This window comes from Neoarius graeffei, chromosome 23 (assembly GCF_027579695.1).
Source record: "Neoarius graeffei isolate fNeoGra1 chromosome 23, fNeoGra1.pri, whole genome shotgun sequence".
Taxonomy (NCBI): Eukaryota; Metazoa; Chordata; class Actinopteri; order Siluriformes; family Ariidae; genus Neoarius; species Neoarius graeffei.
Window position 1 is genome coordinate 9,847,794 of NC_083591.1, and position 14,501 is coordinate 9,862,294.

General features: G+C 43.0%; 1 protein-coding gene across 1 annotated transcript in view; it reads right to left on the reverse strand.

Moving 5' to 3' along the window:
- Window positions 1–756: 756 nt before the first annotated feature.
- LOC132871149 (gap junction delta-2 protein) overlaps window positions 757–14,501 on the reverse strand; it is a 42,694-nt gene continuing 28,949 nt past the window's right edge. The window contains exon 2 of the mRNA XM_060905257.1: window positions 757–1,600. Within this exon, the coding sequence (XP_060761240.1) occupies window positions 757–1,600 (844 nt within the window). The remainder of the gene's footprint in view (window positions 1,601–14,501) is intronic.

Sequence of the window (14,501 nt, forward strand, 5' to 3'; positions counted from 1 at the left end):
TATATATATATATATATATATATATTTGACATGAAGTCTTAAAATCATGGCACTAAATAGGATCATAAATTATAATGATATGACCATTTTTTCATTTTTCTCTTCTCTTTCTCGTCTTCATGATACGAAATGTAGGGATGATAAACTAAAACAAAGACCGAGGAGACCTTGGGGCAGGATATGGTAATATAAAGGTGCCATCATGAAGTAGACTGGGAGAGAAGAAAAGGAGCGAAGAAGCAAATCTCTGTTAAATATCTGTTTAGATACCCTCAGATTGTTTTCTCTGTTTCTTTCATTGCGTGACTCACTGACAATTCCAAGTATAAACAGTAATTTTTTTCCGTGACAATGAGCCATGGCAGGAATGACACTCTCCTGCTATTTCGTGCATCCCCCCCCCCCCCCCCCCCGAAACTAAGAGGAGTAGTTATAAGGTGATCTAAGCCATTGTTGTTCCTGTAGCATGTTGCCATGGAAATCCGTCACCTTTTCCTGACGGCTCTTCCGTGCTTCTGTCCTCCCCCAGCCCTCATACTAAGCTTGAGACTCTCCAGAAACAAGAATCTCAGAAAATATGTTTACTCTCCCTCGTGCACTCTTCCCATCATCCCTCTCATGCAACATCACAACACTATCTAACACATAGGAATGGAGTGGTTGATGGAAACGGGGTTTGGTTTGGTAAGGCTACTCCTTATCCCTTACTATCAACATTCAACCCCTTGACTCCATTTTAAAGATGTTAATAGAGGATCAAACATAAGCTGATTCGCTGGACTGGGTCCTGCCCAGGTTGGAAGGCTGTGACAGGTGCGCCATGTCCTTTTTACGGATCTCGCAGATAGACTTGCGGCGTGCCTGGACACCCCGGATGGCCATCTTGATCTTCCTCCAGCCCAGGTGGTTGAGCTCGGCCAGGTTGAGTACCACACAGATACCGCTCACGGCGAACATAAACACCAGAAAGACTGTCTTCTCGGTGGGCCGTGACACATAGCACTCCACTTCTTTTAGGCATGGATAGCGATCACACTCAAAGATGCCTGGTACGCTGAAGCCATACAAGAAGTACTGGCCTGCCAAGAAGCCGATCTCCAAGGCATTACGGAACACGACCTGGATGACGTAGAAACGAGAGATACCTTCTTGCCGACGTACTTTGGAGCTCTTGCTGTGGGTGAGACCACGTGCTACATTAGGGATCTCTTTGACCTCGAGGCAGTCGGGCTCATCTTTGCCACCGCTGCTGTCTGGGTGCTGCACCAAGATGCCGTTGACATTGCGCACTTTACGGGTGCCTTCACGGTTGTAGTCCTTTTCCAGCATTGGGTAGAGGAAGGAATAGCGGCGATCACGTTGTTTGGCTGACTGGTGCACGGAGTAGGTGATGAAGCACAGACTCGGCGTGCACACCAGGATGATCTGAAAGACCCAGTAGCGGATGTGCGAGATGGGGAAGGCCTTGTCGTAGCAGGCCTGGTTGCAGCCAGGCTGAAGTGTGTTACATATGAACATTGTCTGCTCGTCCTCATACACCGTCTCACCCACAATGGCTACAATAAGGATCCGGAAGATCACGACCACCGTCAGTAGAATCCTGAAGGAAAGAAAGAGGAAGAGTGGGAAAAATAAATTAGAAAACCTTCTGAAAGCAAAAAGAGGCTTCCGTTGATGTAAATCTTTTCACTCACATGCTAATTAGCCATATTTGTGCTATTCAAACGAGCCTTTTTCTCGCTCATGCTTTTCATGGCTGTCTCTGCTCGGTTAATGAAGTAACCTATTTTGAAAGTGAGGGCTGACGTAACCACGCTCTCAGCCACTAATTATAACAGCGCTTTCTGTGCCATGAAACCCTGTTTATACGGGAAACCTTCATCAGCGAATTTCAGAACAGATGTTTCAGTTCATTGACACATGATTGCTGGCAGTTCTGTTCTTTCCCTCTATAGCAATGTGTACGTCGCACACTGATTTATAAGCGCATAAGCTATTTATGGACAATTGATAGAAAGAGACAGAGGCTGTTTAATGTGTACAAGGATTGATAGTGTGTATACTTTTTATAGGTTGTTAGAAGTATAATAATGCAGTTATTCATATACCAGTATCCCTGTTCTATTTACATGACAAAAGTTGCTACATAAATGACAAATTAGGCATGTTGATACAAAAACAAAGCAGAAAGGCCCCAGTGCCTGATGAGGGCCTTTCTGGGTGGAGTTTGCATGTTCTCTCCGTGGGTTTCCTCCAGGTGCTCCGGTTTCCCCCACAGTTCAAAGACATGCAGGTTAGGTTAACTGGTGACTCTAAATTGACCGTAGGTGTGAATGTGAGTGTGAATGATTGTCTGTGTCTATGGCCCTGTCCACATGGCAATGGATTCAGATGAATCTGATAAAATTGTTTATCGTTTCGGCCTGGCGTCCACACGGCACCGGCGTTTTGGGTGCCCCAAAACGAAATCTTTTGAGAACGGGTTCCAGAGTGGAAAAATCTGGCAATGGCGCCGTTGCGAAGTCGTCTGGATGAGTAGAACGGATTTGTTTATGATGACGTCACAACCACATGACTGTCAGTGCTTCACGCCGGGTAGAGGTGTAACGAACTCGATGTGAGTTGTCAACAAATCCTATAACTTGGTTCATGAAACGCACTTACAAAATATTTTCACTGTGAATATTTATTGTGTAATGGTGCAGAGAGAGAGAGAGAGAGAGAGAGAGAGAGAGAGAGAGTGAGAGAATAGCCCTTAGGGCAGAGTCTTTAGTCCAAACACTGCAGAAGTACTGAGTATAACCAAACCGCACACCGCCTGTGCGCGTTCCAAAAACAATCCCGCCAGCAAAAATAGGAAAAAAAAAAGGAGCGATCTCACCTCTTCAGATGTTGGTTTAAGTCCGACAATACATTCCTCAAAAAGGGCGCAGAAGAACAAAGTAATCCATCAACGTGTAGCATTCAATTTATTCCGGACCATTAAAGAATTCTGGAGGATATCAGAATGTTGGCGTACCGGCTTCCATCTACCCCCATTCATTCCTCTTTCCGCGTCTTTCATTTTACGCTACTGATTAATAATCAAAACTTTGTGGCTGATGCTACAGAAGAAGGGGTTTATGCGCATGCGTCTACTTCTTCTATTGTTCTGGTGTCTCCGATGGGACCGTCTTACAGCGCACGTAGAGGTGTGGCATGTGTATTGCATCATTTTCAGCAAGCGTTGCGTTGCCATATGAACCTGATATTTTACTGATCCGTTGTCCATGTGGACGCAATATTTTTTTAAAAAAAAATCTCGTTGCCGTTATCGTGTGGATGTAGCCTATGTGTCAGCCCTGCGATGACCTGGCGACTTGTCCAGGGTGTACCCTGCCTATCGCCCATAGTCAGCTGGGATAGGCTCCAGCTTGCCTGCAACCCTGTACAGGATAAGCGGTTACGGATAACGGACGGATGGTTTAATTGCAATATTTAGGTACAGCTGATATATATGGACTATAGCACATTCAATTTTTGTATGTTAATGTCTTATTTCGGACCTTTCTTGAACCAAGGACAACAGCACCACCAGTGGTCATAAGAAAAATACTCAGAATGGTATGAAGTAGCAACGCAGAAGCTGATTTGTAGCCCAAACTGTACATCGGTTAAATAACAGGCTTTTCTCTCTAAAATGCCTTTGAAGGAGAAACTACAATTGTTTTTAACATGTCTGATATTCCGAGAAAGCATGATATGAAGCCAGTAAGGCATTACAGACTTGACCTGCTGCATATATGCCTGTAATGGTGTGTGTACTACTAACTACTTATTAACTGAGCACGAGGTCTTTACGGGAAAATATCAGACCGAGGTCTTGACAGTATGGACTGAGCCGTAGGCGAGGTCCGTACAAAAAGACCAAGGTCTGATGGACATAGACGGTCATTATAATGAGACGTGACGCTGCGTTCAATCACGTCATATTTGTATCGTAGTTGAGTGACACATGCTGAATAAACAGTTTCTGAATGCTCTTTGTTGCTCATTTCTTGAATAACTCCATGACTCGTTTGTCTTTTGTGTTTTGGCTGTTTTTATCCCCCGCTGGCTGAAAGGCCTGAAGGGAGATTATATCATTGCGATGTCCATCCATCCATCCATCCATCCATCCAGGGAAGGGTACTCACCTTCTGAAATCAACTCCTCTCACAATGTTTGGAGGAATTTCACGAAACTTGGCAGGATTCTTTGTTATATGCCGGTAATATGCATATTGTAATTTCGTTAAATTGGGTCACATTTTACCAGAGTTACAGCCCTTGATGAACAAAATTATACTTTGACAATTTCATGAGAGTGTTTTCCTTCTGAAATCAACTCCTCTCACAATTTTTGGAGGAATTTTACAAAACTTGGCAAAATGCATTGTTATATGTCGGTAGTACGCATATTGTTTTTTGTTCAGTTCGGTTGCATTTTACCAGAGTTACGGCTCTTGATTAACAACCTTATGCTTTCACAATTTCATGAAGGTGTGCTCGCCTTTTGACATCAACTCCTCTCGTGATTTTTGGACGAATTTCTCGAAGCTTGGCAAAAGGCCTTGTTATATGACGGTAATATGCATATTGTGATTTAATTTCATTTGTGAAAATTTTATCAGACTTTTGACCCTTGATTAAATAACTTTGACAATTTCATGAGGGTGTAGGTTCTTCTGAAATCAACTTCTCTCACAATTTGTGGAGGAATTTCACCAAACTTGGCAAAAGGCTTTGTTATATGACAGTTATTTTGCATAATGAAATTTCGTTTAATTTGGGCAAATTTTACCAGAGTTATGCCCTTGATTATGAACAAACTTGTACTTTGGTAATTTCATCAAGGTGTACTTGCTTTCTGAAATCAACTTCCCTCACAATTTTTATTATGCTCCGCTGGCCAAGAGGCCCGAAGGGGGATTATATCGTGGCGATGTCTGTCCATCCATCTGTTCGTCCTAGGAAGGGTGCTCGCCTTCTGAAATCAACTCCTCTCACAATTTTTGGAGGAATTTCACGAAACTTGACCGGATTCTTTGTTATATGTTGGTAATACGCATATTGCAATTTCTTCCAATTCAGTCGCATTTTACCAGAGTTATGACCTAGTTGCCAGCAGGGGATATTGAGTTCTCAGAGCACTCTTGTTGATTCCATTTTGATTTCCAATTTATCTTTTTTGTCATTTTGTTTTTTGCAACGTTGAAAGCTCGTGCCTTGGGAAGAAAGTCCATAATCACTCACGGGCATTACAGGAAAATACTCCCCACCAAGGAACCAATCAGAATGCACGATTTTACCAGAAGTACCTTGTGCCATATAATAAAGTAGTTTATTCCACAGCATTCTTAATACGCCATCACTGAAACCTTGCGACATAACACATTGCTCAAACCTAATAATTTCCTTGTCGAGCTATTGATAAATATTATATTTTAGCCCTCTCATCTAATATCATGAACAATCATCGCTGTACAGTATACTCTGTATACTGTCCTCATTTTATGTAATATATTTTTTATTAAAATTTGGGATCCACTGTCCCTTTCGGTAAACATGCAAGGGTTTTTAATAAATATAATAATTCATTTGTACAGCCCTTTTGCTTTCTAATCCAAATCATAATGAATTTGTATTCCAGCTGTGAGGACTAGGAATAATCCGCACCGACTCACACACATGCCCAGCTTTATTTATTTATTTGTTTATTTTTGGCGGGGGGGAATCACCTCCTGAAATCTGGATTCACTCCAAGCTGAAAATGAAAAGGTTGCTTGCTGGTAGACACTTGAAGAATGTCGGAGACATTATAATTCTGCATACTGGAATTCTGCAGAGGTGTACGGTTACAAATACAAAAGAAGGGAGAACATGAAAGCAAGAAAGAAAGAGAAAGCATTTATAAGGTATTTATGCAGGGATGGAAGTATATACACACACACACAGACACATGACGGGAGATTAAAAAAATGAAATGGAATGAAATGGAAAACAAAATCTCATCAGAAAATGAATTATATAATGCTTCCACATGCAAACATTTAATCTGTACTGGATCTGTACTAGAAGGGTTCTTACATTAGTAGTTCTTTTAATGCCATCCAATAGCTTTAGATTATCCATTGTCCCAACCCCCACCTACTCCTTCTTTTCACGAGTGTTTCCCCCCCCCCATATCAAGCGTGTGATCATTTCTAGCATTTTCACGACCAGTGAAATGTTAAGCATTCAATTTATACTGTTAATAACTTAAAATAATTATTTGTTATCCACTCTACTCGAATGTTTGGCTTTTTATTATTATTATTATTATTATTATTATTATTAAAAAAAGTTATTACTATACCAGTCCAGAAATAAAAAAAAAAGTGATTTACTGCATCACACAGAAATCAATAATTCTACTGAAATCTCTTCCTTTGATATTCAATTACTGCAGATTTTGCAGGCTGTTGCGTTATATTTCAGAAAATCTGCCAACTGGCATCATGATTTATTTCATTCGCCAATGCTGACTGTAGTGTGTGTGGAAGAAAGAGAGTAACAAATAAAGCCAGTCATCCGGGAGCTACTTCATCAAGAGAAGAAGACTGGAGTAGAGAGAGAGACTGGGACGGGATGGGGGATGGGGGGTGTGCGTTACCCACAACTCCATTCCCTTTTGCACCCATCTCTCTGCGCCTGTTGCCATGGCAACAGCACAGGGCAGAAAGAGAGCAGGAGAACAAGAGAGGGAGGTTGGCATGAGCCGAAGCAGTTACTGTATGAGATAACGACCGATTATCGAAGGACCTGCTGCTTTTTCACCCACCGGCTACCTGAAATGGTGGTAGATGAGAAGTTGCACACCTGATATTGACGCATTTATATCCACGAATGCCTTCTATGAAAGCACACAAGGTTTAAGGCAACCACTGACACCCCCTTTGTGCAGCCACCCATGAAATTAAATTCTGTTCAGTGTAATTGCTCACATCTTCCAAAGGCAATGAGCTACTAAAATAGAAACAAAAGATAAAGATGTACAAAATTCATATATGTTAAAACAGGAGCTTAAAATGTGGTGTTGGATTTACTGGTGGATGAAGTTGTAGCCTGTGGAGTTCTTGGCCAATTTGTAAGTGTTTTGGACCATGTTGGCATTGGGATTTTCTTTGCCTTTTTCTTAATGTTCTGCCTGATGTCCATCAGAGCTTCTAGGGAACATTACAGTCATGGTTTCCCGTTGCCGTCTACCGGATTATTATAGAGGTTTTCTTCTCTCAACCATTCACACCTATGGACAATTTAGAGTAGCCAGTTAACCTAACCTCATGTCTTTGGGTGGTGGAGGAAACCCATGCAGACATGGGGAGAACATGTAAACTCCACATAAAAAGGCCCCCATTGGCCACTGGGCTCGAACCCAGGACCTTCTTGCTGTGAGGCGACAGTGCTAACCACTACACCACCGCTAATTAGCACAATTAATACTAATTAAATACTAATTTGCCTAATTGGTTTTTACTAATTTTCTCAAATTTTGTATTCGGTATACAACAATCTATGTGCCTGCCAATTTCCATATAACTATCTTAAAAAATAAAAAAGTTATTAAGAAAAAACATTTGATCTCATTGCTTAATGAAGCCCATTTTGGACCATGTGATCCTCATAGAGAATATTCCGTCAGTTTTCTAAAAATTAAGCCGTTTTTTTCAATCGTTGATTTGTAATATCTCAAGAACGGATAAACTTATTTTAATTCTGTAAAAAGTATGTTGCTTAGCATTCAATGAGACCAGTTTCAAGCAATTTGGATTGAATTTGAATTTTCACCTGATATGCCTACTTGAGTTGGTAGCACATGATCTTTGCACAATGGCACAGTAGATAGCATTGTATCCTCACTGTTCTAGGCTTCCCGGTTCGATCCTGAGCCCAGGTTACTCTGTTACCACTCTTCAACCAACAGGGAATGAGTTTTTAAACCAGTTCTCTCAGGATTCTTTGAACTTTGGTGCCATCAAGTGAACCATCCCAAGTTTCCTGCAGTTTCAAGAGGAACCTTTGTAATCAAGGATGCGTCATGGAGGGCATTGAACAATACACAACGGAAGTAAACAGTAGTAGCGATATGGCGGCTCGCATTGATTACCTGTGAGCTTTCATTGTGTTTTTGCAAATATTTGTTCTCATCCAAAACACAAGCAAGGTCCAGCTCCATAAGAAGACACAGAAACTCTCCAAACTAATGACACGCCTACTGATGTCGTCTCGGTTCACACTGGAAAAAAACAGCTATCTTTTGATTCCCAGCTGGAGCCAACTTTTCAGGTTCTGAACCAATTCATTTTTTCTCCTAAAAGGTTCAAAATTTGGTGTGCAAACCAATGTTTTTGGTGCAAAAGGGGTATCAGTGAAGTTTTACATGTTCTACCCAAGTCACTGGGAGTTTCCTCTGGGTTTGCCAGTTTCCTTCCAGATCCCAAAAACATGCCAGTAGGTGGATTGGACAGATGGACTTGTATATATTCAGGGTGTGTGTCCCTCCTACGGAAAGGGTCTGGATCCACCCTGACCAGGATAGAGTGGTTGCTGCTGATGATGAATGTTCAGAATAATTAATCATAGCATAATCCCTACTCTCACTTTTCTTTTGTGTTTGCTATTTTGTTTGCTCTGTTGCTATTTCTATTTAGGATATAAATGCAAAATATGGTAATTAAAGCTAGACTGCCTTTCAGATTTTTCAAGTGTAGGTCATAAAAATAATTTTCCCTGACACCCAATTATTTTTGTTTAGTGGACCGAAAGCTACTGAATTTGAATCACAGATTTCCAATTTTATTGGGTTTTTTAAAATACAACAATTAATGAATTTAGAGCCACATGGCCCTAAATTCTCCACTATTTTTTCCTGCTTCACCATGACCCAATTCAAGATACTATGTCATGCATTACGTGGTGGGCTTTCCCCATTTGCGCAAGGCATTGTGGGATACAAATTTGAAACAGGAGAGAAAAATGGAGGACATGAGTGTGCGAATGAAACATGAAAGACTGACTACAGTAACGGAAAGCGAGAAGAAAAGATGTTGCGAAGGAAAGGAAACACAGGACTAAACTAATAAATATCGGCGCTCAGCGAGCACCTCGGTGTGATCAGCTGTTCGTTTAGTGACAGAATGATGGAACTGTCAGTGCACACTCAAAGGTAAACCTGTAGATCAGCATTGTGTATGCCAGCTGCCGTAAAACCCAAAAGAAGAAGGTAAACCTACACATGCACACATGGACTTCCTCTGTCTGCTTGACTGCGCGAAGCGAGCGATTTCATGCATTATTTGCTCGGGAATCCGCTCAAATTAAATAACTTCCCAGCCACAGAATGGCCTGATATTTTGTGAGATGTTACAGAAATAAACATATATCACAATGACCAAATTTCAGAGGGAACTAAATTTCACCGATTTTATGAAATCGAAAGGCCGTCTAGCTTTAAATGCAGAGATAAGGTAATCGACTATCTGGCAATCAGAATGTACCTATGTACAGTATATTGGATTTCCATCTATCCTGCCAAAAATAACCTCAGAAAAGCTAATAAATAACTTAAATAATAATGCAAAATCAGTTCTTAAATCAGCTCTTAAATGCTCAAAAAGCAGCAAGGTAGCTCCTCTGGTTGCACAGTTGACTTAGCGCACACCTAGCGTCTTCTTCATTTGTCAATGAAGGCTATTAAGCAAACCCCAGTGTTGTTCATCTGCTTGAATAATTGACTTTTATGCCTTCTTAGTGTGTTACACAGATTCCCATCCCCTGGTACTGAACCCTTTTGCCCTTGTTTTGATGAGGGAATTTGGAAAAAGCTCCAGTTGAAGGTTAACTATAATCCAGATTAATCCACATGCAATCTGACATGTCAGTCTGATAAGAGCTGTGCAAAAACAATTACAGCCAACAAGCTTTAATATACTTACCGACCTTTATTAAGAATCTAGAAATACAAATGTTATTGCAGTGATGGTCTATAATAAGAAATGTCATCTGTCATGATTATTTTACAGATCTCCAAATAACTCCATATAGTACTGCATATAGAACCTGGAAATGTTATTAATCTGAAAAGAATGAAGTGGGAAATTCTGTTCATATTTACGCAGGGGAATCTGCGCATTCACATTCGGGTTACGCACAAGCTGAAGTCAATTTCCAGTGCACCAAATAACCTGGGTGTAGTTCACACCTCCGAGATTTTTCTTTAAAGGACCCATGGCATGGTGGTTTGTTGATGCTTTAAACGGGCTCGTGGAGGTTTCTGGATGTTATATCCACAGCCTTTCTCGAAATGAACCCTTGGCACGTAGATATAGCCTCCTGGGAGAAAGCCCCATTTCAGCCCTTTTCCCAGTGCGTCGTTTTGCTAATGAGAAGCATGGAGGCGGGGAAGGGTAGAGGGTGGGGTCGGGCCATGGGGGGAGGGGGAGGGGCTTGACCAAGCTGCGGGCATGCTACCTGTGTGTGAACAGTAGCAATGGCAGGTCAAGCAACAGTCCAAGCTTTCGCTTTTGACCCGGAGTCCGACCCCGAAGCAGAAGCGCAAGCAGTTGAACAAACTGTAAATCACCGACTTCAGCAGGAGTACCTTCAGCGCAGAGTACCTGGCTAACTGCAGGAAGCGGTTAGCTGCACAGCTAATGTAGCCATTGCAAGGCTAACGCACCGATTTTAAAACACGGCAAAACGACTTAACAGTTATACACTTACTTGTTCGGTGTTTGTGGCTGATGCGGCAGGGATGCTTGGTACGGACCCAGGCTTCAGTGACAGTTGATGTGCAAAACCTGCCCTGTACTGTCCCAAGTTGTGGAAACATTCATCAGGAAAATGCTTCCGACAAACATACACCGTCTTAGGTAGACTCGACGGCGTATTATTGGAGTAAATAAAATTAAGCCACTGCGTCTTCAGGGGCTCTCCCGTCGGCAGTAAAAACAGACTCCTTTCTGTGTTGTCACATCCATGTACAGCGCAATTTCCATGTTTCGCTCACTTAGGTGGTGCCATGTTGTTGTGTCCTCTATGGTCTCCTCACTACAAAATTGAAGTGACGTATCTATGGTGGCAACTTTTGAGCTGGGCGGGCAATCCATACAGTGGGTGGGAATCCAGAGGGGGTGCGTGGGGATCATCTCCCTTGCTGACGTAGTAAAGGGAAGAGCCTATCAACGCGCCATTTTGACGCACCATTCTCAAATGTTGACAAAGGGTGGGCATAGTATGGTTTACACATTATGACATTTCTAGCCACTGGGGTGACTTAAGAAGGTCAGAGGAACTCATTTTAACGTTAAAAAACTTCAGAAAGTGAAAATTTCATGCCATGGGACCTTTAAGGCTCACTCACAACCCGCTATACGTGCTACTACGGACGGTCTACGGTAAAAAATTTGGCAAAACCGTGCTTGAGACTTGCGTGTGTTCAGCGCCATAGAAGGCCGCAGACTGGCTTTTTGGTCCTGCACATGCAAATTCTACGGGTCTTGCGAAAAATCAAGAACGCATACACTACGTACAGGACCCGTACTCCTTTTGTACGCCTGAACCAAGTCAGCAGCACGGCTAGTAGGGGCTTTGTGATGACAGTCAGATGCACGAGTGACACACGGTCATTGTACGAGTGACGTGCCTCAGAAGTACTACACAAGTACTCCACACCTCCTATTTGTGCGGCCCCTAAGACAGAAGTACATCTCATTTTCTACCCCTATGTGTGACGTGCACACAGTGCACGCAACCCGCACGCGACACGAGGGGCAAGACTCTGGGTATATATATTGGGGAGGAACCAAGGAATCGATCATGTAACATGTAGCGTTGTAGAAGGGAAGAAGATGGCTGTCTCCATACTGCCGCAACGACTGAGGAAGTTAGACCCTTATAGGCAGATGATAGAAGCTGAGGAGCAGCACGAAGCGATATTGTTCTTCAGCTGAAAGACAGATGCAGAACGCTGCAGACACGCTGGTTTTATACCCATTCCTGGCTTGCGTCACACGCAAGTCATGAGTGATTGTCACGTGCTAATCACGTGCGTCACACATGCTTCACAAGTGCGGCCCGTACTCCTAGCGCAGGAAAGTGGTAAAATGCAAGTCACATGCACTCCACACTCACTGAACACGCACTGATCACGTGCGTCAGACATATGCTTTCCACGGGCTAACGGTGCAATTTTTCCCATGCCTCGAGGAAGTCAGGCGTGCAACCTGTACTTGACAAGTACTTTGCCTGTAATCCTCCCCCAAACTTTCCCCCAGGTTCACCACGATCCTGTGGCACAGCTGTGAGCTACCAAACCCTGCGACCCGTGTGTGTCCAAAACTATTACGGTGGGTTGTAAGTGTGGTATTAGCTTCTAGACCAAGTGCTTAAAGACAAGCGCTTGCCTTTAATCCAGGAAAAAAAACTGAGGGAAAAAATGATATAGAACCTGAAAATATAAAGATATGTTGCTTTATTCCTTTGTTGTCAAATGTAATGCAATGTACGGTAACAGGTATCCGAGTACCCTTGCCCGGACCAGGGATACCAGGGCCCCACCCTGGAGCCAGGCCTGGGGGAGGGACTTGTCAGCGAACGCCTGGTGGCTGAGTCTATGTCTGTGGGGCCCGGCCGGGCTCAGCCTGAATGAGCAACACGGAACTGCTCTCCTGTGGACCCACCGCCCACAGGAGGTTCCATAAGGGTCCGGTGCACTGTGGATCGGGTGGCAGCCAAAGGCGGAGGCCCTGGCGTACTGATCCCCCCGACAAAACTGGCATAAATGTAAGAGACAAATTAAAATCTCATCTCATCTCATTATCTCTAGCCGCTTTATCCTTCTACAGGGTCGCAGGCAAGCTGGAGCCTATCCCAGCTGACTATGGGCGAAAGGCGGGGTACACCCTGGACAAGTCGCCAGGTCATCACAGGGCTGACACATAGACACAGACAACCATTCACACTCACGGTCAATTTAGAGTCACCAGTTAACCTAACCTGCATGTCTTTGGACTGTGGGGGAAACCGGAGCACCCGGAGGAAACCCACACGGACACGGGGAGAACATGCAAACTCCACACAGAAAGGCCCTCGCCAGCCACGGGGCTCGAACCCGGACCTTCTTGCTGTGAGGCGACAGCGCTAACCACTACACCACCGTGCCGCCCACAAATTAAAATGCAAAATTAAAAAAAGACTAATGATATATGAATAAAAAGACAGCAAGTATTGAAATAATCCTCTAATATGAAGCCATTCATATAAAGAAATATTAGGCAGCTTATAAAATAGCACTTGATCCTTTTATTTTGCATTTATTTTTTAAATATATATTGTACTCTATAGTTAAGTGCATGCACAGCTTATTGAAGCCACAAGATACAATGAAATTGTAATTAGTGCATGAGACATAACCTATTTTTATAACTTTTTTTTTTTTGGAGCTGTAGAAATAATAAAACAATACCAAGAGATTAAAGAACAAACAGAAAGCATTTATTTGCAACATGTGCAGCATGGTTTAAGTTCATTCATAACTTTATATCCATAAAAATTCATTCATTCGCAATGTCTCTGATTAAGACGGGTCTCCTCAGAAGTCCTAATACTAACAGTGAAGGAACTGTGATATTTATATCATCTCATTCTCATGTCATTATCTCTAGCCGCTTTATCCTGTTCTACAGGGTCGCAGGCAAGCTGGAGGCTATCCCAGCTGACTACGGGCGAAAGGCGGGGTACACCCTGGACAAGTCGCCAGGTCATCACAGGGCTGACACATAGACACAGACAACCATTCACACTCACATTCACACCTACGGTCAATTTAGAGTCACCAGTTAACCTAACCTGCATGTCTTTGGACTGTGGGGGAAACCGGAGCACCCAGAGGAAACCCATGCGGACACAGGGAGAACATGCAAACTCCGCACAGAAAGGCCCTCGCCGGCCACGGGGCTCGAACCCGGACCTTCTTGCTGTGAGGCAACAGCGCTAACCACTACACCACCGTGCCGCCTATTTATATCATATTTCTGTATTTTAATATTGGCCTCAAATGGCATTCTGTAGTTAGATGTATTTGATTTATTGTATTCAAAACATAAATTCCAGTGGGACACATTGTGGTTACATTAAACTGTCTGACAGTGGCACTGGACTTAATACTACTTCTTGTTCGAGCTGATTTATTGCATAACTTCTGAATATTGTTTTACGTCTAGGGTTCACCTTCCTACTTCCATGGATAATCTCAGCTTGACACTGTAAACTTGCCCCCATATTATTATTATTATTATTATTATTATTAAATGGGGCGGCACGGTGGTGTAGTGGTTAGCGCTGTCGCCTCACAGCAAGAAGGTCCTGGGTTCGAGCCCCGTGGCCGGCGAGGGCCTTTCTGTGCAGAGTTTGCATGTTCTCCCCGTGTCCACGTGGGTTTCC